The sequence below is a fragment of the Chrysemys picta genome, chromosome 11 (assembly GCF_011386835.1).
Source record: "Chrysemys picta bellii isolate R12L10 chromosome 11, ASM1138683v2, whole genome shotgun sequence".
NCBI classification, from domain to species: domain Eukaryota; kingdom Metazoa; phylum Chordata; order Testudines; family Emydidae; genus Chrysemys; species Chrysemys picta.
The window spans coordinates 43,673,146-43,694,335 of record NC_088801.1 but is presented as its reverse complement, the minus strand read 5'-3'; the positions used below and the strand labels follow the sequence as shown (position 1 = coordinate 43,694,335).

The 21,190-nt window shown below is 43.3% G+C and overlaps 2 protein-coding genes across 2 annotated transcripts in view; both read left to right on the top strand.

Moving 5' to 3' along the window:
- The first annotated feature begins 1,908 nt into the window (after positions 1-1,908).
- Positions 1,909-11,888, top strand: LOC135974352 (cytochrome c, testis-specific). Its single transcript, XM_065561909.1, has 3 exons — positions 1,909-2,069; positions 7,864-8,038; positions 10,377-11,888. Exons 2-3 carry the CDS (start codon positions 7,870-7,872, stop codon positions 10,523-10,525), a joined length of 318 nt encoding a protein of 105 aa, XP_065417981.1. The 5' UTR covers positions 1,909-2,069; positions 7,864-7,869; the 3' UTR covers positions 10,526-11,888.
- Positions 11,889-19,211: 7,323 nt separating this feature from the next.
- Positions 19,212-21,190, top strand: part of PDE11A (phosphodiesterase 11A) — a 217,662-nt gene continuing 215,683 nt past the window's right edge. Inside the window, exon 1 of the mRNA XM_065561907.1 lies at positions 19,212-20,517. Within this exon, the coding sequence (XP_065417979.1) occupies positions 19,741-20,517 (777 nt within the window). The 5' untranslated portion in view covers positions 19,212-19,740. The remainder of the gene's footprint in view (positions 20,518-21,190) is intronic.

Below are 21,190 nucleotides of genomic sequence, written 5' to 3'. Positions count from 1 at the left end.
TAAAATAGACTTAAGGGATTTCCCTACTGGCTGGGTTGCAGGTGGGTATGGTTTGGAAGAAGCTGGGAATGAGAAACAAAGTGTGTTTTGGGGGGCCTAGTGCAATCTGTCCCACTCCCCAGTTCTAGCAGAGGCAGGTGCTGGTGTCGGATTTTTTGGCAGCACAAACCTTCAAACAGACTTTAATGCAATGTCCATCCCTCATTGAGATGCTCCTTATGCTACATACGTTGTTTTCCCCTTTTCATCCCATAGGCTCGTTAGTGTCACAGGGAGACGGCTATGGGCCCTGCTGCCCAGGGGCGCGCATTCTCGGGGTGGGGGCAGGATGGAACTCCGGGGGAGGGGGGGAGAAGGGCGCCCACGAGCTTAGTAGGAGCCAATAGGATCACTGCGTCTCCTACAGACAGTTGGGCAGAGAAGACACTAGTTTCGAAGTGCCGTTAACGGCGACACCTGTCGGCGGAGATGGTACGGTCTAGTCTCTATCGAAACACTGGGGTGTCCTAGGGCCAGGTCCCGGGGCCATTGGTGCACCAATCAGCAGGCGGAGTGCTGGATTATGCGGTCTGTGATTGGCTGGTTCTATTGTGACACACACTCCTTCCCCCAGGACCGGCAGACAGTGTGAAGTGGCTGCGGGGTTAGTTACTGGAGCTGTTCCCGCCAGTGAGAGCGGCGAGGGGCGGGCTCATCTCCGGGTGGGAGGTACCGGGGGAGGGGGCTCATGGAGCGGGGTGGCCACGCCTGAGGGCGCGGCTCGCTGCGGGCGGTAGCGTGGGCGGGGACTGGGCGCTACAGGCGGGCGGGGGAAGGAAGCGTTGGAAGGGGAGCCACCTGTCCACTCTGCGGCAGTGGCCCCGATGCGCCGGGGGAGGATCTGGGTGGAACAGGAAGCCGAGGGAGCTGCCCCAGGAAACCTGTGCTCTGCGTGCAAGCGCATTCCCGTGGGGTCTCTCCCTTGCAGGACTTTTCGGGGGGGAGGGGAGCTATTACCTATACTTCAGGGGCTGTCGCCCAATGTTTTCCTACCAGATGCAATGCTCTAAGGCTTAACATCCCATGAAAAGGGATCACTGTAATCGTTGCGCAGCTTGATACATCTCTCCAGCAGGAAAATCTTCCTACCATAGTCAGAATTGTACTTAGTTCCATCCAGTTACCGCTACTTCCACCTTGTGGTAGTACCCTATATAATCTCACACCCCCCCCCCTTAGGTTTACACCTTTCTCATAGGTTTCAGAGTAGCAGCCGTGTTAGTCTGTATCCGCAAAAAGAAGAACAGGAGTACTTGTGGCACCTTAGAGACTAACAAATTTCTCATAGGTGGTTGTGTTTCTCACCTCTTCCTTGCCCTAGTTCAGCCACACTATGCATCTTTTTTTTAAGTTTTCAGCATAATTGTTCGTATAATTTTAATGTGAACATAAAGATCACAATTAAAGTTCTACATAAACTCTTCAGCCCTAACATAGTAAAAATCATACATGCTGCTTGTTTGTAAATGAAATTGTTTAGAATTCAATTTACTTTTACCCTATAATTAAGCACCAGTGATGTGCTCAACATATAGTCCTTCCCTTGAAGAATTAGTCATCTAAAGTGCAGGGAATCAAGCTTTATTCTCTTTTAAAATTTTAATTAAGCATTTTTAAATGTCTATACTGATTTTCTGGCTATAAAAACAATTACAAGTAGACTAGTGATGATTCACAACACACTAGAAGAAATATGATTTGACATGCATACATGACTGTTCTTTCCCTCCCATTGTTCTGCTTAATTGTAAATTGCCTATTGTATTCTGTAATTTTTAACTTTATATCTAAGTGTCAATTTCAGTTTAATTTAAACTAGGATGGTATTTAAGGCTGATGATATTTTATTCTTGCTTATGTACAGTTTTGGGACCCTTTAAAGACATTTCTTATTCTGGTTTCAACTGGAATGTAACCTTATCTATCAGGGACTCAAGTTATCAGTTTCTGGACTGAAGGTAAAGGCTGCCAGTCACTTGATCAGCTGTTGCAGTTCCCAGCTCTGTCAGACTGAGGTGTTTCCAGCTGTGGTGATTATTCAAATAGTTTTTTTATATTTTAAAAAATTAAGTAGGGGAATTACGGTAGGGATGAGATCAGAGGTTCTCAAACTGGGGGTTGTGACCCCTCAGAGGGTCATGAGGTTATTATTGGGGGGTCACGAGCTGTCAGCCTCCACCCCCAAACCCCACTTCACTTCCAGCATTTATAATAGTGTTAAATATAAAAAATGTTTTTAATTTATCTGAGGGGGTCACACTCAGAGGCTTGCTGTGTGAAAGGGGTCACCAATACAAAGGTTTGAGAACCACTGGATTAGATTAATGATTCAGAAGAGAGTCCCATTACCTTCCATAATGTCTGTCTGAGGTACCTTCCCCACATGTGTCAGCTATGTCACTTTGATGTTCCTTTGAAACACTGGCATATCTGAAGAGAGCTACTGCTTTCTTAGGCAGACAACATGGAAGTTAAATTGTGCTGGATTAAAATGGGTTAGAGTCAGAAGAATTAGTATAAACATGTTGTGTGGCCAGAGTGGTTAAAAAATCAATTTTAAAATGGATTTTTTGTTTAAAAGTTGGATTTTATTTAAGTTACAGGTTTGTTTTTAAAAATAAATTTAAATAAAATTAAATTTGAAATTGACAGCCTGTGTTAAAGCCTACACTTACTACAGTCTATTAAAGAAATCACATTAAGCAATATACGTCTGCTGCCAAGTTTTAAAGAAAGTCAAACCACTGAACTGGTAGAAGTAACCAGCTAAGCATCTGGAACAAGTGCTAAACTAGCTTCTGACAGCAGTAGCCTCTTCTGCAGGTGCAGAGAGAGTATTTCCTTCACTTCAGTAGTTCTGGTCAATGACTAGTTCATTCAAAGTTAAGAAATCAAATGGGAGTTGGGGGGAAAAAAAAAGTAGGAAAGTTTGTTTTCCTCTTTCAATCGATGAATAGGTGTGAAGATGAGATCTACTAGGTCTAAAATCTTCAGCAATCACTTAAATTCACTACTGAGAGATATTTCCTTTGTTTAATAAATCAGTTTTAAGTACAAGATATATTTTTTTATCCAGGACATTTAAGGTAGTTTTATTTAATAAGAAAATTGTTGTTTGTGTATTAACAAAATTTGCATTTACATCCAAAGAGAGCTTGACAGAAAAAAAGTCACAAGTGTGTGCGTGTATATATAAATAAATTTTCTAACAATGTAAAAATTAAGACTCTGAATAAGAGTTATACAATTGCTTGTGTGTATATATATATATATATGTAGTGCAGGGGTCGGCAACGTTCGGCACGCGGCTCACCAGGGTAAGCACCCTGGCGGGCCGGGCCAGTTTTATTTACCTGCTGACGCGCAGGTTCGGCCGATCGCGGCCCCCACTGCTTAGCCAAAAAAAAAAAAAGAAAGAAAAAAGCACCAAATTTAGTGTAAAGGTTGTATTTAGTTGCAAATCAATATTCTTTGTTACCAATCAAGGAGAATCAGCCTCTCTTTCAGAAAATAACAAAGGTACAAATTAAAAGAAAATTAATCATGGTTTTCTGGTTGGTGAATTAGTCATAATTAAAATCAGTAATTTTGAAATCAATCCCCCATGTATGGTTCTGTATTCTCTCAAAATTACTTCAATTACAGATTTGTTCAGTTCACATGCCAAAAAGTTTCTTTTCCTAACTGCCAATGCTGTAGACTCAATGTGGGAGAAAACAGAACAAAAACCCACAGCTTTTTTTTAAATCTTATATATAAATCACCAGTAACAGTTTCCACAATTAAAATTTAGCTGACAGTTTTCCTGGTGTACGAGACAAAATAAAATTGTTTGCTTATTCATAGTTACAGTAGCTTTCTAGTGCCTACTGTAATCAGTTTCCTTTTATTAGTAAAGTAAATTGAGTATGACTTAAAAGTAGGGAACAGATGCCTTGAATAAAGGCCCATCTCTGCATAATCACTTTGAGGTTTTCAAAAGCACTAACTCTGACCTAACTCTGCTCCCACTGTATGCATCCGAAGAAGTGGGCTGTAGTCCACGAAAGCTTATGCTCTAATAAATTTGTTAGTCTCTAAGGTGCCACAAGTACTCCTGTTCTTTCTGCTCCCACTGTAATCAATGGCAAAACTGATTGACTTCAGTAGGAGCAGAGTTAGGCCAGAGTTAGTGCTTTTGAAAAAAAAATATTTAAACCTTAACTCTGATTGGCATAAATTTGAACTTCATTGTGTTTCTTACTTTATTTTTGGCATGTTTGTGTTTCAAACTGTGAACCGTCCTCCTGTTACAGGTGGAAAAAGGAAGTTTGGTAGGTAGGTAAAGACCAAAACAGAGGGCCACATTGTGCCCTGACGATCCACAAGCAACTAGGGACTTTTCTGCACATGGGTCGTCCCCTATGTATCAGCATCTTCTATAGTACCTTCCCTTTGGAAACATTGGAGAGCCCTTGGAGTAGGGGTGGCCAATCTGAGCCTGAGAAGGAGCCAGAATTTACCAATGTACATTGCCAAAGAGCCATAGTAAGATGTCAGCAGCCCCCCATTAGCTCCCAGCGCCTCCCACCCACCAGCAGCCCTGCCGATCAATGCCTCCCTCCTCCCTCCCGATCAGCTGTTTTGTGGCATGCAGGAGGCTGGCGGTGGGGGGAGGAGCAAGGGCATGGCAGGCTCAGGGGAGGGGGTTGGAAGAGGTGGAGTGGGTGCAGGGCCTGTGGCAGAGCCAGGGTTGAGCAGTGAGCACTGCTGGCACACTGGAAAGTTGGTGCCTGTACAAGGAGTCGCATATTAACTTCTGAAGAGCCGCATGTGGCTCCGGAGCCACAGGTTGGCCACCCCTGCCTTGGAGGATTGTGGATCCATTTATGGGGTAGCAGGGTGTTAGGCCGACTCCTCTATTCCAAGCCTGCAGAGTAATACAATCTAAACCATTTGGTAGATCTGAACAGAAACAAGTATAGTTGTAAAACCTGCCCTCCCTCCCTCAACGTAAGATGTTGAAGAAAATTTCATGGGGGAACACTCATAAAGTCTTTTGGCTACTATATAGGTTTGAGATTTGGACCAATATTTTTAAGGGTGATCAAACAAGCATTGTATAGAGAAATCATGTATTAAACGCCTTATTGTCCTTAACTCTGCTGGCCAGAGACTACTCCTTATGTCTCTTTGTTTCCCTTATCAATTTTCTATAAATCCTAGCTTCTGATTACCATTCATTACTCAACATCCCTTTTAGTCTATTTGTTGTGTTATTTTTTAGAGGGGAAGTAAAGGCAGCTATAAACCAGGTTGTTTTTTTAAACCATCACAGCCGCCTTTGTCTGCGGGATTATAGCTTTTGGGACATCTAGTAAAGCAGCGGTCGGCAACCTTTCAGAAGTGGTGTGCCCAATCTTCATTTATTCACTCTAATTTAAGGTTTTGCATGCCGGTAATACATTTTAATGTTTTTAGAAGGTCTTTTTCTATAATAACTAAACTATTGTTGTATGTAAAGTAAATAAGGTTTTTAAAATCTTTAGGAAGCTTCATTTAAAATTAAATTAAAATCCAGAGCCCCCCACACCAGTGGCCAGGACCTGGGCAGTGTGAGTGCCACTGAAAATCAGCTCGCATGCCGCCTTTGGCACACATGCCATAGGTTGCCTACCCCTGTAGTAAAGTGTGCTTAAGCAATTCCCAGTCATATTTTTCCGATTAAATTATTTCGGGTGATAATTGTTTTCAGCTTTGTGAAATTGTCTCTTTTAAAGCACCAAATATATATATATATATCATTGTTCTGGGTTTTATTCTGTTTGCACAATAAATATGATCAAGCCATGATCACTTGTGCCTAAGTTACCATTAATTTTTAGCTCTGATTCTTTATCCATCAAGATGAGATCTAATATTGATTATCCCCTATGTGGGATGCAACATTTTTTGAGTTGATATAATACTTAGAAATTCCAAGCATGTGTTAGTACTGGCACAATTAGACCTCCAGCATGTGTCATTCAAACTGGAGTCCCACATGATCAAACAGCTTTTTTCCCCCTACACATTATAGATGGTCTCCTTACATACCCTACTTGTCACCGTTTCCTAGTGTGATTTGGTGGTCCGTAGCAGACACCAGCTAATGCCCCAACTAGTGCTTTATCGATTGATTCATAAGCATTCCTGGAAACAACTCCAGTCCTGGCCAGAGTTAAGGCATATTCTTCTATGCGTGGCAGTACCTGTATCAACCATTGTGCTCTTTTATCCACTTGGATGTGGAGTTTGTGTTGCACAAAGGATATGTATATGCACACTTGGGTGGTATTCTTCCAGTGGAAGGCAGCTGTTACTCTGCCACTTATCAGATTGGGAGGTTTTCTAGGCCGCTGCTCAGATTGCTGGGTAAGTCTACACTACTAGAGGATATATCTCTGTAACTTGAGATAGGATGTCCCTGTGTAAATATCTGCCAAAGTCTCGAATAGAAGAGGTCAGAACAAACTGAATGAAACTAATCCCTAAAATCCAGTCAAGTAGGGTATTTTTTTTTTTGTGGGCAATTGGATCAATCTGTGATTCTGTTACAGAGGTTGGTTTACAGATGGGGCATCTCCCTGCATCAGAAGGTGAGAGGTCCCCCCCCCCCGGCAGATTTCTGGCAGTTTCAGGGGGACAGTGGTCTGGGGGAGGTTTCTTGCCCCTTTTATTTCTAACACAGTTGCCATGTTTTATGTAAATCCTCTTGTATACTCTGCTGAATATGTGTTACCTCTGTGTGGTTTCCTTATAGATCCGGTCTATTTTAGAAAAGAACAAAAAAAAAACAACTTTCAACCATTGTTGGGTGAAAGGTTCTCACTATATGGGCTAGTTAAAGGTGGTACACAATCTCTGTACCTACAGTAAAAATGTTCTGTTTTGGCCATTTTAATGCCAGAAGCATCAGTCTTGAGACCTTTGTCATTTAGAAGGAAATCCTTAAAAAACAAATTATATAAAGGGAATTTTTCGATTGTAGGTGACATCAGTTAACCTACAGATGCTACTAATTAAGTTATTCATTCAGTATTTGTGGTCATTGAGTTTGTGAAAGATTAGGAAACATTGGTTGAGATCTTCAACCCCTCTTTGCGCTCTTTGTCAGGTAAGCTGTCTATATTGGTGTAACAAGGCTCCAGCTAGGGGAAGATTCTTGGGCAGGCACAGTGGAGATACACCTCTACATAATGCTGTCTTCGGGAACCAAAAAGTCTTACCCCGTTATAAGTGAAACCGCGTTATATCAAACATGCTTTGATCCACTGGAGTGCGCAGCCCCTCCCTCCCCCTCCGGAGCACTGCTTTACCACCTTCTACCGAATTCGTGTTATATCAGGTCGCGTTATATTGGGGTAGAGATGTAGTTGTAAAGCTGTCTTCCAAGAACCCTCGTGTAAGGGGTATGCTGGGATGGGAGGGATGCATCAGCAGTGGGCCACAGTACTGCAGATATTCTGGGCAGAACTTTGACCCTAGGGTCGTCTAAATTACCCTTACTTCTGGGCTGCAAGTTTTGTGTTGCACCTTGAAGAGCGGTAGCACAGAATCTCAACTGTAATGGTATTAGCTGGCTATACTAGAGTTTATTTAAAAAATAAAAATTTAAAAACCAAACCTGTTCACACAATGGGCAAATGACATAAAGGATTTTCAAAAATTTTCATCTTTTCTCTCCTGCTTTGCTAGACAGAAGTAAAAGTAGGGCAATGATGGTAAATGTAACCAAAAGGGTAATCTTTGTAATCTTTTAAAAAATATTGTACAATTTCATTTTTCTGTTTTGCTTTGTCATAGACCAAAATGGGTGATGCTGAAAAAGGCAAGAAGCTCTTTGTTCAGAAATGCTCTCAGTGCCACACAGTTGAAAAAGGAGGGCCGCACAAGACTGGCCCGAATCTTTGGGGTCTGTTTGGTCGTAAAACAGGACAAGCTGCAGGATTCTCTTACTCAGATTCAAACAAGAACAAAGGTAAAAACAAAAGGGTGACATGGGGTGAGGTGCAGGACTGGAAGCATAAAGAAGCAAAATTAATTCCATTCTTGCTATATCTTAAAAATCTTTACAAAACTACCCTCATAGCTGTTAAATGACAGTATTGCAAGATGAACCTGAACCACATCTTCAGAAACAAAGTGCTTTTTAACTGAGATTTTAGTATCTTCTTCCAGCACATCTGTTTTTTGATATCTGGCTATTTACATCCTTTCCAGGATTTTACATTAAAATCTGCCTTCTGACAGTGCCTATTTCTTGGAGTGATGTTGATCCTTTAGTCTGATCTTGCTTCAGTTGGTCACTGCTCTCTACTGGCATTGCATTGGTGTATAGTCTCTTTACTTATTGGCACTGGACTAATTTTAGCTCTCGGATTATTATATGCGGACATGTCCATGTGCACTATTTTAATACAGATGATCGTGAAAGTAAAGAGGTGTTTAAAAGTATTGTTACATAATTAGATACAATGGTGTTCATTTTGGGTTTATTTGGGTCAAGGTATTAATTGCAAATATTATTCTTAGTTTAAGTTATTTAAAACTTTTTGGAATTCCTTGACTCTTCAGTTTTACTGAGATCCCGCCAGGGCGAGGGGGAGGGCATTCAGTCTTATACTGGGACCTTATTTATACAAAGAAATCATGTATTTCATTGTTAGTGTCTGTTCTAAAAGTGCTCGTGTGAACTAATAGTGCAAGTGATTACTACAAGTAAGCCATCAACAACAGGATGTCTAAATATACTTTAGACTACGACTTAATACATCAACCATATTGGTCAATTTATCTCCTGAACACAGAGGTCAGACATAAGTGATGCTGCTATTACTAATCTTTCAGTAGCCTTCACTACTGTTGACCATAATCTGTCATTGATATGCCCATGAGAATTAAAGGTGGAAGCTAACACTGAAACTGTTTCATCTTATAAGTGGTTCCATTCCCTGCTATAGCACTCTTTAGCATTAGACTATGGCACTACAGGGGTTCACCTCCAGCACTCCTGTTGATTATATCTTTGAGCCTGTTTCAGTACAACTTACCATCACATCTAGTCCAGACTCTGCCAAGGTAACAAAAGTCCAAAACAAGAGTTTACACAAACAAAAGGTTCTTCCACCCTGCTTAGGCTTCTCATCACCCCAGCCTCCATGTTCACTTCCCAGCCCCTCATCTACCTTTAAGTCTTTCTGATACCTTCCCTGGAGTCCTTTCATGGTCTCAGAGCCTTCCACAAGAACCTATCTTACTCGATGTAGGCCTCCTTTAGGAGTTTTCTCAGCCCTTATGCGGCCCAGTTTTGGGCTATCACCTGACACCATTTAATCCTGCCTCTTCTGGTTAAACTGGAGTCAATTATGGCCCAGGAGAGCTGACTGAAGAGGGCTGGCTGCCCCAGGCTTCCTGGCCTTTAAAGGGGTGGGCCACCTTGTTACACACCTGTTCCTGTTAGAGCAATTCCAGAGAGTAGCAGTGAAACTGCTGTTTCTTTCTGAAGGTCCTTTATTGCCACCCTTCATGTTCAACATTTATGAACCCACTGTGGGAGGAAATACAGTGTGAGCTAGAGTGTCAGTATGCAGATAATCAGCTCTACATCTTTTTAACAGAATTACAAGTAGCTTTCCCTGTGCTCTCCCAATATCTAGGAGAGACAGACAGTAACTAAAGCTAACTGGTTACATATCTGAAAAAGATGGAGGTGCTGCTGACTTGGCAGAGGGAAATGCTTTAAAGAGCTGGCAAAATTTATAACCATTGTGTATAATCAACAGTTTCTGTGAACACTTTTGCCAATAAATGGACAATCTCAGGATTCAAAAGAGAGCTTGCTCAACCCTAAGTAAAGATCACATTGATTTAAAACACAAGTCTGAATACATTACTGGAAAGCCTGGTCTCACTGGCACTTGAATGATGAAGATATTTGTATAGATTAAAAGTAGTAAACGTTATTCAAAAGTGTTCCGTTTAGCTGAACTGGCTTTAAACATTAATCTTTCCAAGATGCTCAATATAATCTGGATTATTAAAATGAGTCAAAAGTAAATACAGTATGTACCAGTTGTGTGTTTAATGTGAAATGTGTTCAAACAATAATGAAAACTGGATTTAATTTATCATTCATTCTCATTCTTTTTTCCCCTCCTTTGGAATTTAGGACATAAACTGAGTAGCTTACTTTCAGAGCTGCATACCCTAGATTTTGAGATCTTGAATATGCTTGATACACTTAGCTATATGTGGAGTCAAGTGGTAGGACATTAATAAAATGTAAGCAATTCATCATTATTGTCTAAACTTTCCAGGTGTTGTGTGGAATGAAAATACACTGATGGAGTATTTGGAGAACCCTAAGAAATATATTCCTGGAACTAAAATGATTTTTGCTGGCATTAAAAAGAAGAATGAGAGAGCAGATGTTATTGCATACTTGAAAAAGGCAACTTCTTCATGAAGTGTTCTTACAAGTACTGTGATGTCAGAAAGTGTTTCAAAATTTGAATCTCTCTTGTATCAGTATTCATGTTTCAGTAGTCTGTTAATATTTGTTTATTAGGTACTGGTCTTAGCATCTGAAAATATCAGTCTTTATTTGATTTTTGCTAAGCCTACTACCAAAACAAAATAAGGGTGAGCACTATGTAAACTATTTCTATGATGGTAAAGGTGGGCATGGCCCTGTACAGCCATTTCAAAAGAAAAATATTGTTCCCTTTTGCAAGGAGCTTCCAACTGAAGGGTCCAATCCTGCATATACTGGTATATATCTGGAATTATACACACACATAACTTTACATTGAAATCGATGTGACTGTTCAAGTTAGTACAGTTACTCACACGTATAAGTAAGTGGTTGTAGCAATGGACCCTAATGCTTCTTCCTTGAAGATTTCACTTAGGCAAAATTCTCAACAAAATCAGTGAGGACTCAGTATTTTGCAGGATTCAGCCCTAATTTAAAAGAGCAAGGGATGACAAACAGTGGAGAAAAAGCCAGTCAGCATTGTATCAAGATGTTAGTATAAAAGTGAAGCTGGAGGGATTGGATTAGCTACAGTTTGATCTGTAGATAATTTCAAAACTTTAGCTCATTCCTTGTATTAGTGTTTCTTTATGTGTTAAAAGGACATAACTGTCCACCAATCAGCAGTCTCTTCATTACAGGTTTTTTCACTCTATGTGTTCACTACATGAGTCAAAGATATTAAGGTATCCAGCCCCCTTACTATAAAGAAACAAACAAGATCTGGCATAGCTCAAATGATGGTAATAATAGCAGGAATATCTTCACCTTTAGTTCATACTCACAACTGTTCTGGTAGCCTATATAAAATGTAATGGCTTAGCCTGGGTCTGAGAGGACAGGATTACTACCTCAGCTGAGACCTTACTTGGGTACTTTAGAGAATTCAAGGATTATATGGGCATGGAAACTTCATTAAGGCACTTCGGGCTCAGGCTGTGAAGGTCTCATTTATGCTGTGCCATGCCTATTCTAGGGTTATAAATCTTGCACCTTTCAAATGGCAAACCTTGAAAACGAGGTTGGAGTGGGGATTGAGGAAATTAAGAGCGTACATCTTTTAATAGTGAAATCTGCATCTATTTTATATCTTTTTATTAGCCGTACTGCTGACAGTACTAGGTCTTCCCAGGGTTCTGTAAATACTGAGGTGTTAACTTACATTATTGTTACAGGCAGTACTTTCATGTGTTTGGCCATTAATGATCTGTGCAGAATGTATCCCAATAACATTAAAGATGTTAGTAACAAGAAAACGTATAAAATACATTAAACATCTAAATTTAATTTTAAATAATTTCATTTTTTTACAATACTAGTTAAGCACTACAGTGTAACCATCATATATATTATATATATAAATAGATAATATATATTAAGTACTACAGTGATTGATGCTAGAGAAAAAAAGTCTTGGTGGGTCTCTCAAACTTTTCCATAGCCTCCCCATCATGATCCCCATCCCTCTTAACAATATGAGAAAGGTAGAATCATTGTAACCCCCTGGCATTATGACCCAGAGGTTGAGAATTCACACCTTAAAATGTGTAGGGTAGGTTGTCTGCAAGTTCTGGCAGATATCACTGCAGCAGTTTAGGATCAGTTCACATTTCCAAGGTCAGCTTCACAATCACAAGAACTAGACCTCTTTTTTTTTTTTTTTTAATGAAAGGAAAGGGAAAGGTGGATGGTTGCAGCCCCCCTGAAACCTGTTTGACTCTTTCCTTCCAGCACCCAGGTTGTGACTCTCAAGTTAAGAACACTTGCCTTGAACAATTAAATTAATATATACTTCAGCATGGTTGAGGTAAGCCTTAGTTGAATGAAGAAAGCACCAATACAATTCCCATTTATCGATATAGCACCAATCAGATACAGTATATAGGTATTGCTCATAATCCCTACATTGTTCTAGCATTTAGCAACAAAGCCTTGCAATGTTCCTTTGAGGTGGGGAAGTACTGTTCTGCACTGGGCAGCATCCAGGAGTGGCTCTGGGGCCTGACTGCCAGGAAGAGCAGCCGAACATGTCAGGGGGAGCCGGTGCAGCGGGAGGACAGAGTCCCCCTCCCCCTCCCAGGTAACGTGGGATTGGGAGGGGATGGGGAGAGTGTGGGGACCCTGGACTGGGAGTGGGGCAGGGAGGAGTCAGGTGGGGAGATCACATGTCCTCCCCTTTAGCTGGTGCCCCCTTTGTGTCCCTCCCATGAGTCTTGCATGCCTCACTGCAGTTTGGGAAACCCATTTCCACAAATCCATCCACTATGTCCTACACATTGCCAAGAGTCACAGTCCTTTGGAGTAGTAGATGATTAATGACCTTTTACATTTGCATGGGTTTTCCTACTCCACAATGATTTCCCACTGAGCTGTAGCAATTTGGCATTGCAAGCTTCCGGAGTGAAATCATTATTCACTTTTCCACTATCAACACAGCTCTCATTTTGGTGTCCCTGCGCTGGAGGATTGGGGTGAGCTTGGCACACACATCCACAAATATTGCCTTCCATATCCAAAAGATGCATAGCCACTGCTCATCATCCCAAATCTGCATTACAATATGATCCCACCAGTCAGTGCTCTTTTCTCAGGTCTAGAAGCAGCACTCCACCATCTGCAGCTGCTCTGTGAATGCCACCAACAACCTTGAATTGTTTTTCCATTGTGTCCCTCAGAAAACTATCCTCCAAGAAATTGTCATATCACCCACTGTTACAGTACTTTCTGTGGCTCTGCAATTAAAGGAGAATCGTACATCTTGTATTTGCAACATTCATGAGAACAGTGCAGAGCTCTGCAGACTTCCATGTTTCTGTGAGAGATGGCAGACAGTGAAAAATGGCATAAGGGCTTATGAGATTTTTTTTTTTAAGTGTGAAAATTATGGACAATGGATGGCATTATAGAATGAAGGAAGTTGCATGCTGGGAACTTGATGCCTAGCTCCCAGAGAGATCCCTGGGTGAGTTATTTTATCTCACAACACATTGTGTAAACTTCCCAAAAGGCATTGCGACGAACAGCAGTGTGTGTCATACTGGTGGTGCAGCACACTTTGAATTGACACAAGCACTCCTGGGAAGTATATGTAGTGCCAGTGCACGCAGCCAAGTATGCATGTGCCCAAGTGATATATAACGTATGCTGACAAAACTTGCATCAACCAAAGTCTGCAGTGTAAACATGGCATTAGTAAACAAATGTTTAAATGCACGCTTAAAGAATACTTAATACATTTTAAACACAAGCTATCAGGTGGTACTCTACTGGTATTCCTTCCAGACTCTTCCACCTCCCATCCTCCCATTTAGTTCCTCGTACATGTATTTAAATGCAAGATATCAAGTTAACATTTACATTTCTATACTTAAGCACACATATATAACACATTCCCCTCTCAGAGATTATTTCTCAATCTTAATAGTGTGTATTACCTGGATGTCTTCAGAACTTCAGGGGGGAAAAAAATCAGGTACTCAGCTCCCTCGAACACTTCAGAGTCAGACAGCAAATAAGTTTGGGATCAACTGGTCTCTTCAGTTGCTGGTGGAAAAAAATCTGAAGCCTGTATCCAATGTGGTACAGATATTTGGATTCAGCATTTAAAATATCCATTCCCTAGAGTTACACAAATGCCCAACAGAGTGAAAGCCTATCTTTTCCACATAAATCCACCTAAGTCAAGTGAAAGATTGAAAATTCTTATCTGAGGTCTGGCCCTGTTGCGTCTTCACCTGAGAAAGAAACCCAATTTAAAGAAGATCATTAGTAGCTAAGGCCAATGGAAGTTAGGAGCTTAAGTACCTTTGAGAATCTGGGCCTAAGCTCCAGAAGTTGTATAGCCCCTTGAATGGCAATGCTTCCCTCCCATCTCTCTTCTAGGTCCTTAAAATACACCGCAATGGACCAAACATTATCCTAATGGAGGGCTTAGTAAGTACAGATGGAATAGCATAGACTCACCAGTATCCAAAGTGGTGCAGGTACTGGGTCCCAGCTTCACAGCAGATGCCTTGCTCCTTCATTGACCAACCTGATCTTATAACCTTTCCCACCTTCAGCTTGATTTGCAGCTGAGCGCTGAGCCAAAGATACATTTTCCCCAAATGTTTAAAGTTCATTCTCAGATTTCTACCCAGGGTGGGTTTGAAAATTCAAAGTTGCAAGCTCAGAGAGGTGTTAAGTGGCCCATTTGTCTCAATGCTGTGTTCTCAACTGAAAAAGAATACCTGATGGTGATTCATACAGTCTCAACCAATTGCTCTGAGGCTAACTGGAGAAGCAATATGAAGTCAATACAGAAAGGTACGTGAGTAACATACACATTGCACTTCATCTGTCATGCATCCGGTAAAATCAATCAGAGACTGGAAAGTCATTGGAGAAATTGTAACAGGCCTTTTTCTATTCTTTATCTTACTTGATGGTGCACACAAAGTAAATGAGCAGAGTATTTAGGGTACTCATGTACCTTACTGGTTAGTGTTCATTCCATGCCCAACACTGCAGTGAGAGGTAAATGAATAAGTTACGGTAAATGAGTATATTAAACAATGTACCTATTTACAGTGCATTTCAAAACAAAACAGTAAGGTAAGTGAATGTGTTTTATTACACTATTATGTATAGAAAACAAAACAGTAAGGCGCACGATTATTTATAATGATTTTGTCATTTGTCAGGGATACATCCTGAAATGGCATCAATAATGCAATGTTGATCTATATCCAAAATCATATCAAAACACCACTCACTGGAGAAAAAAAACTTGACAGCAAATAAAATAGACATTTTTATGTAACACTGAAGCAAAAACCCATACTATAAAATAAGCCATAAAAGTACATAAAGTGAAATTATTTGGGCATAAGCTTTCGTAGGTAAAAACCTCACTTCTTCGGGTTTTTACCCACGAAAGCTTATGCCCAAATAAGTCTGTTAGTCTTTAAGGTGCCACCAGACTCCTTGTTGTTTTTGTAGATACAGACTAACACGGCAAACCCCTGATACCTGAAGTGAAATTGTGAGTTGTATGTCAACTTGCAGAAGACCTCATAGTCCCACATACACACATATTACTGTTGATGTTCAATGGGCAGTGACGTGTGAGTGCAGGCTACATCTTAAACGAGCAACATAATTTTCAAACAGCAAACAAACCAAACAATTAACTTTGTCTCAATTTATCAATGTCTGTGGACAGTCCTTGTCCTCACTCGGCTTGGGAGAGGGGATGGAGAGAGGGTTGAACATCGTGGCAGCATGGCTTACACTTCCACCAGGGGTTGTTTTGAACAGGGCTTGCTGGAGCTGTTAACTCCTGCATTCAATATAGACACATGATTTTAAATACTGTCATAGAGCAATAGAAATGGGTTTCTGAGCCCACGTCAAAGAAATAAAATATTTTATGTTAAAAAATCTGTATTGATTATGGAAGACCAAAAAGTAAACAGAATGAAAACCAAACTGAAATGTATCAAGTTAGAATTTTTTGGTGCATGACACTATTTTTTCATACTCATGAATAATTCATATCTACGTTCAGTAAAAATTACAATAGAAGCATGCCTTCGAGAGGGATTTCATATAAGATAGAGTAGCATCCTCAGTGAATATTTGAGAAGTAAGTTCTACATACAAGTGATGACATGGAAAAAAAGAGGGCAAAATACAGTCGAGAAAAGCAGTCTTCACTGGAGGATCAAAGGAAACTGAAGAAAGAGTAATCTATGGAAATAAATATGGAAAATTACAAAAAAAAAGTGCTATACTACAAAACACTGATAGGTGATCAGCTGATTCAATTAAGATGAGTTCAATTCAGGCAATCAAAAGAGAAGACAAATTTGTGAAATGCTATAAAGCTATATACAGACATGTTATTCCTATGAAAACGGACAAGGAATACTTTGAAACATCAAACACATATATGAAGATTATGATTATTACACTGAGCCAAGTCTCCCGGAGCACATATCCTCAAAAGGCTTCATGGCTCTGGGCTCCAGGCATTGGGCTACATTCAGGGCAACTAGACCTCTATTTCCCCTCAGTGGTCCAGGTGTCCCATCAGTTTGCTGGATCAGGAAGAAAGCCATGAGCCTGTTTAAAACCAAGCTATTTATTCAAAAATCCTTTCTTTGTCTGTTGGGCTCAGTCTAAACTAGTATTTGTGTACCTCTCCCTAAGGGTGGCTTCAAAGGGCCAATAGCTAGAGGAATTACATTAGCAACCCCCTCCTGCTAGAGGCATTGCACACAATGTACATGCACACAATTGCATTTTTAATACAATGGTCCCCCAAAAATACTAAACCTAATTCAATAAGATTTATCTTAGTTCCATAAGATTTGCCCAGAATCCTACAGGACATTATCAGTCTGTCATAGGCTACACTGTGCCCTTAACACCACAGCCATGGGGAGAGGGTGCTGACATGGACCATCCTGGAAGAACTGACGTCTCTCTGCCACCCACAAACCCTACTTTGGCAATCACTGCAGATAACTTCTTGTATCCTTTCCCCTGCCCCTCCCTCTCCAAGAGTTTCCCTTCCCCTGAAATTACCCAGCAGCCCATCTCTCACTTGCACCTGACTCCAATTTTGTCTATCTGCCCCGCCCCTCGCCCTCCCTCTATCCCTTTTACCTTCCTCTAGACAGAGTTTGGACTTCGGCACAATTTCTGCTCACCCCACCCCTCCAATTCAACCCCTCTCTCTGTCTCCCTTTTGCACCCCTTTTCAACAGGGAGCATAAAGCCAGCGGGTTCAGAAGATGGTCTGTCTGATCCTGAGCAGTACCCCCTGCCCGGGCCTGGGCTACGCAGTAGACCGCTGTCGCCCCCCTGCAGGAGACCCAGACAGAAGCTTAGGGGCATGCGGGAAAGCGGAGCAGCTCAGACGTGTATTTCACGCCCACCGCTCTGTTTCGCGCCTGCGCTCAGAAGACCCCCTCCTAGTGCCTTTGCTCTCGATTGACAAGTTTCTGCAGCTCACGATGCGCGGTTTCTCAATGAAACGCAGGCATCTTACGGAGCCAAGGCAGAATGAAACTTCACTGAGCGCAGTACACCCGAAAAATAAACGGGGCTAGCAAGCGGATTTCACTCACTGTGCTAAATGCAGCATAATCTAGGCCAGACACTGAGAAGCTACTTCCTTTGTCTGTTTCCTTTCTCTGGACAGGTGATTAGATTTCTTTTCTCTTTCTGACAGTCACAGCCCCTGTACATTCCGGTGAGCCTGTTTTAACCTCCCTGATGCCTGCAGCAGAAGGGGGCGGAGGGTAAATCAGCTCTTACGGCACAGAAATCTCTTCTGCCCCTTTCCACACACGCTCATTTGCACGTGTCTCCATAATTGGCGTGCTGCTTTATACCCACACAATTCAAGTCCGCATTCTGGAGGGGGCTGTTCATTGGGGATTAGTTTTCTGGCAGTGTTTGAAGTCTCTCTCTCATTTGATTAAGGATTTGGCGGTGTGTTTTTCAGTGAAAATCTCATTCATTAGTTTTTGAAATCGCCTTCAATCAGCCCCCGGTTAGGGGATGAAAGCTGTATTCACGTGTTAAGATCCATGACTATGTTTTCAATCACTTATGCACAGGCATCAATTTAGCAAGTAAATGTGCTTCCCCACGTGTCCGTAAAAATAACCCCCTTCCGTCTGTCTCGGTGGATGTGCTCGGCGTTCTGTCTCGCAGCTGATGCTGCAGGAGGCACACGAGTCGCATGTGTTATTTGCGGCTCCTATACGCTCAGCGAAGCCGCACGTTCCCATGGAAAGGAGACCATGTGCGCCTCCTTGGGTCGCCCTCGGAAGAAATGACCACAGCAAAGCGCTCCCCACTAGGGTGGTCAGATGTCCCGATTTTATAGGAACAGTCTCAATTTTGGGGTCTTTTTCTTATATAGATTCCTATTTCCCTCACCCCGTCCTAATTTTTCACACTTGCTGTCTGGTCACCCTACTCCCCACAGAGGTACTCACGTCCTCCTATTCTACATTCACAGGCTGTGTTTGCAGAAAGCCAATAAGGAAAATACCATTAACGATGCCCAACAAGGCACTCTGGGCGTGGACAGTTCGTTTCGTTAAGTATAGAGTGCGAGTATGATTTTCAGGCACAAACAAGTCAAATAAGAGAAGGGCTTTTTTGAAGGAAATATGTTCACCGATTTTTAAACGAATATAAACATAATTTAATTTATATTAATAGAAACGCAATATTTATATCACACATATTTACACTTACCAATATTCCCACGCACAAACATCCACACCCACAAATCTTTCTCGCACACAAACATGCCCACAAAGCCTCCTCCCTCCCCACACAGGGATGAATGAAAGGACTGAATGCCTTGAGCGCTTTCTTAGTTTGAACTATTAACAATGCAAGGCTCCTTGCTTGTAGCTCCCGCAAAGTACTGGTGTTCACGATCCATAAGGAGAACAAGAAGGGGCACACTGCATAATCTCAGTCACTCCGCCCCGCACGCTGAGTAGCCATGCTACTGCCTCCAGGAAAATAGGATGCTGCTGACTCTGTCCCTGGTATCGCCACTTGCTTTTCCCCTCCACCCCCCCCCCTCACGCGTTCTTCCCTCCCTTCCCACGCCCTCCCTCAGTGGTCTGCTGGCTGGGTTCCGCAGGAGCAGCCGCTTGCAGCAGCAGCAGTTGGCAGAAGGGTTTCCAAAAGCGCTTTCGGATCAGTGCATCCCGGGAAAGCCGCGGCAGCACCTTTCCCCGAGGCAGTGGAGGGAGCAGGAGGACCTGGCCCAGAACCAAGCGCCAGACCAGGGAGCGGGTAGTGGAGGACAAGGAGACCCGCGGGCCAGGTGGAGGAGGAGCGGCCAGGTGGAGGAGGAGCAGGAGGCGATAAAAGAGGAGGAGGCGGGCCAGTTTGGACAAGGGCGGAAAGTCAGACAACGTTGCTCCCTCACTTCTGGGCAGCGTCCCCACCTCTGAAGGAGGGACCGCTCCCTACGGCCCGAGGGGGCTGGGAAGCCGGGTGATCGCCTCTCCCTTCTGCCATGGTTCATCGGGGTCGGAAATAGTTCGAGGCAGTTTCGGGAGCGGTCCCAAGTTGGGAGCGGAGCCGGTGTTGGGAGGCGTCGGCGGCGCTGGAGCCCGGGGACCATGTCGGCTGCCAGCCTGGACTTCGCTGCGGTGGAAAGTTTCCTGGACCGGCACCCGGAGCTGGTGGAGAAGTGGCTGAAGAGGAGGAAGTCGCTCGCCGCAGCGCCTCCCAGCGCCAGCACAGGCAGCAGCCCCAGTCTGGGCCCCGCCAGCAGCTGGGCCAGCAGTGACCCCGGGGAGGCCAGCGCCGCCGGCGGGCTGCAGCGAAGGGCCTCCCAGAAGGAGCTGAGGCAGAGCTTCGCCAGGTCCAAGGCCATCCACGTCAACCTGACCTACGACGAGCACGTGCACGCCCGAGCCCAGGAGCCCCTCAGCAGCATGCGGAGAAGGGCCCTGCTCAGGAAAGCCAGCTCCTTGCCCCCGACCACGGCCCACATCCTCAGTGCCCTGCTTGAGTCCCGGGTCAGCCTGCCCCAGTACCCGCCCACTGCCCTGGACTACAAGCGCTACCTCAAGGAACACAATGAGCGCCAGTTCTTCCTGGAGCTGGTCAAGGACATCTCCAACGACTTGGACCTCACCAGCCTCAGCTACAAGATCCTCATCTTCGTCTGCCTCATGGTGGAGGCTGACCGGAGCTCGCTCTTCCTGGTGGAGGGAGCTGCGGCGGGCAAGAAGAGCCTGGTGTCCAAGTTCTTCGATGTGCACGCGGGCACCCCACTCCTGCCCTGCTGCAGCACCGAGAACTCCAATGAGGTGCAGGTGCCCTGGGGCAAGGGCATCATCGGCTACGTGGCGGAGCACGGGGAGACAGTCAACATCCCAGACGCTTACCAGGTAGGACCGGGGCCAGCCATAGGGCTTGTGAATTTCTGGGCACAGGAACTCATGTGCTGGCCACTCGTGGGGACTCAAGGCCCAGCTGCCTGCCATGTACCCCTCAGTTTGTGGGGACCTGGGTGAGGCTTCCTGGCTTCTGGAGCACTGTGACTTTCCAAAGGGGGAGCAGGGCAGGGCAGCCACACTTCCCCATTATTGCTGCCCTATGCATAGGCAGTGTGTCCTGGGAGGCGGGGGGGACGGACCTAGAAAGAATTAATTTTTGTAACCATAGGATTAAGCCTGACACTAGGTAGAAATCCCATTCCCCATCCAGCACACTAAGCTCTTAGTGAAATTGATAGGTAGTGAGATGTCAGGATTCTCTGGGTGGTGGCTCTGCCAGACCCTGGCTAGGGCACGCCACTTAACTACACTGGACCTTAGCTTCCCAAGCAAAGAGGAAAATTCGAAAGGTGGGTGACAGTCACCATGCGTTCAAACACTTAACAGATCACTACAGCAGTACAATGTGAGACTGCATCAGTGTCATGATATAATGTTGTATTATGATGATGGCTTGTGGGCTTCTGAAGCTGATTTCGGGAACCATTAATCCCTCATAGGCATTACTTGCAAGACATGAGATTGCTCAAGTAAAATTAGAACAGATCCACAAAATCCAGAATGT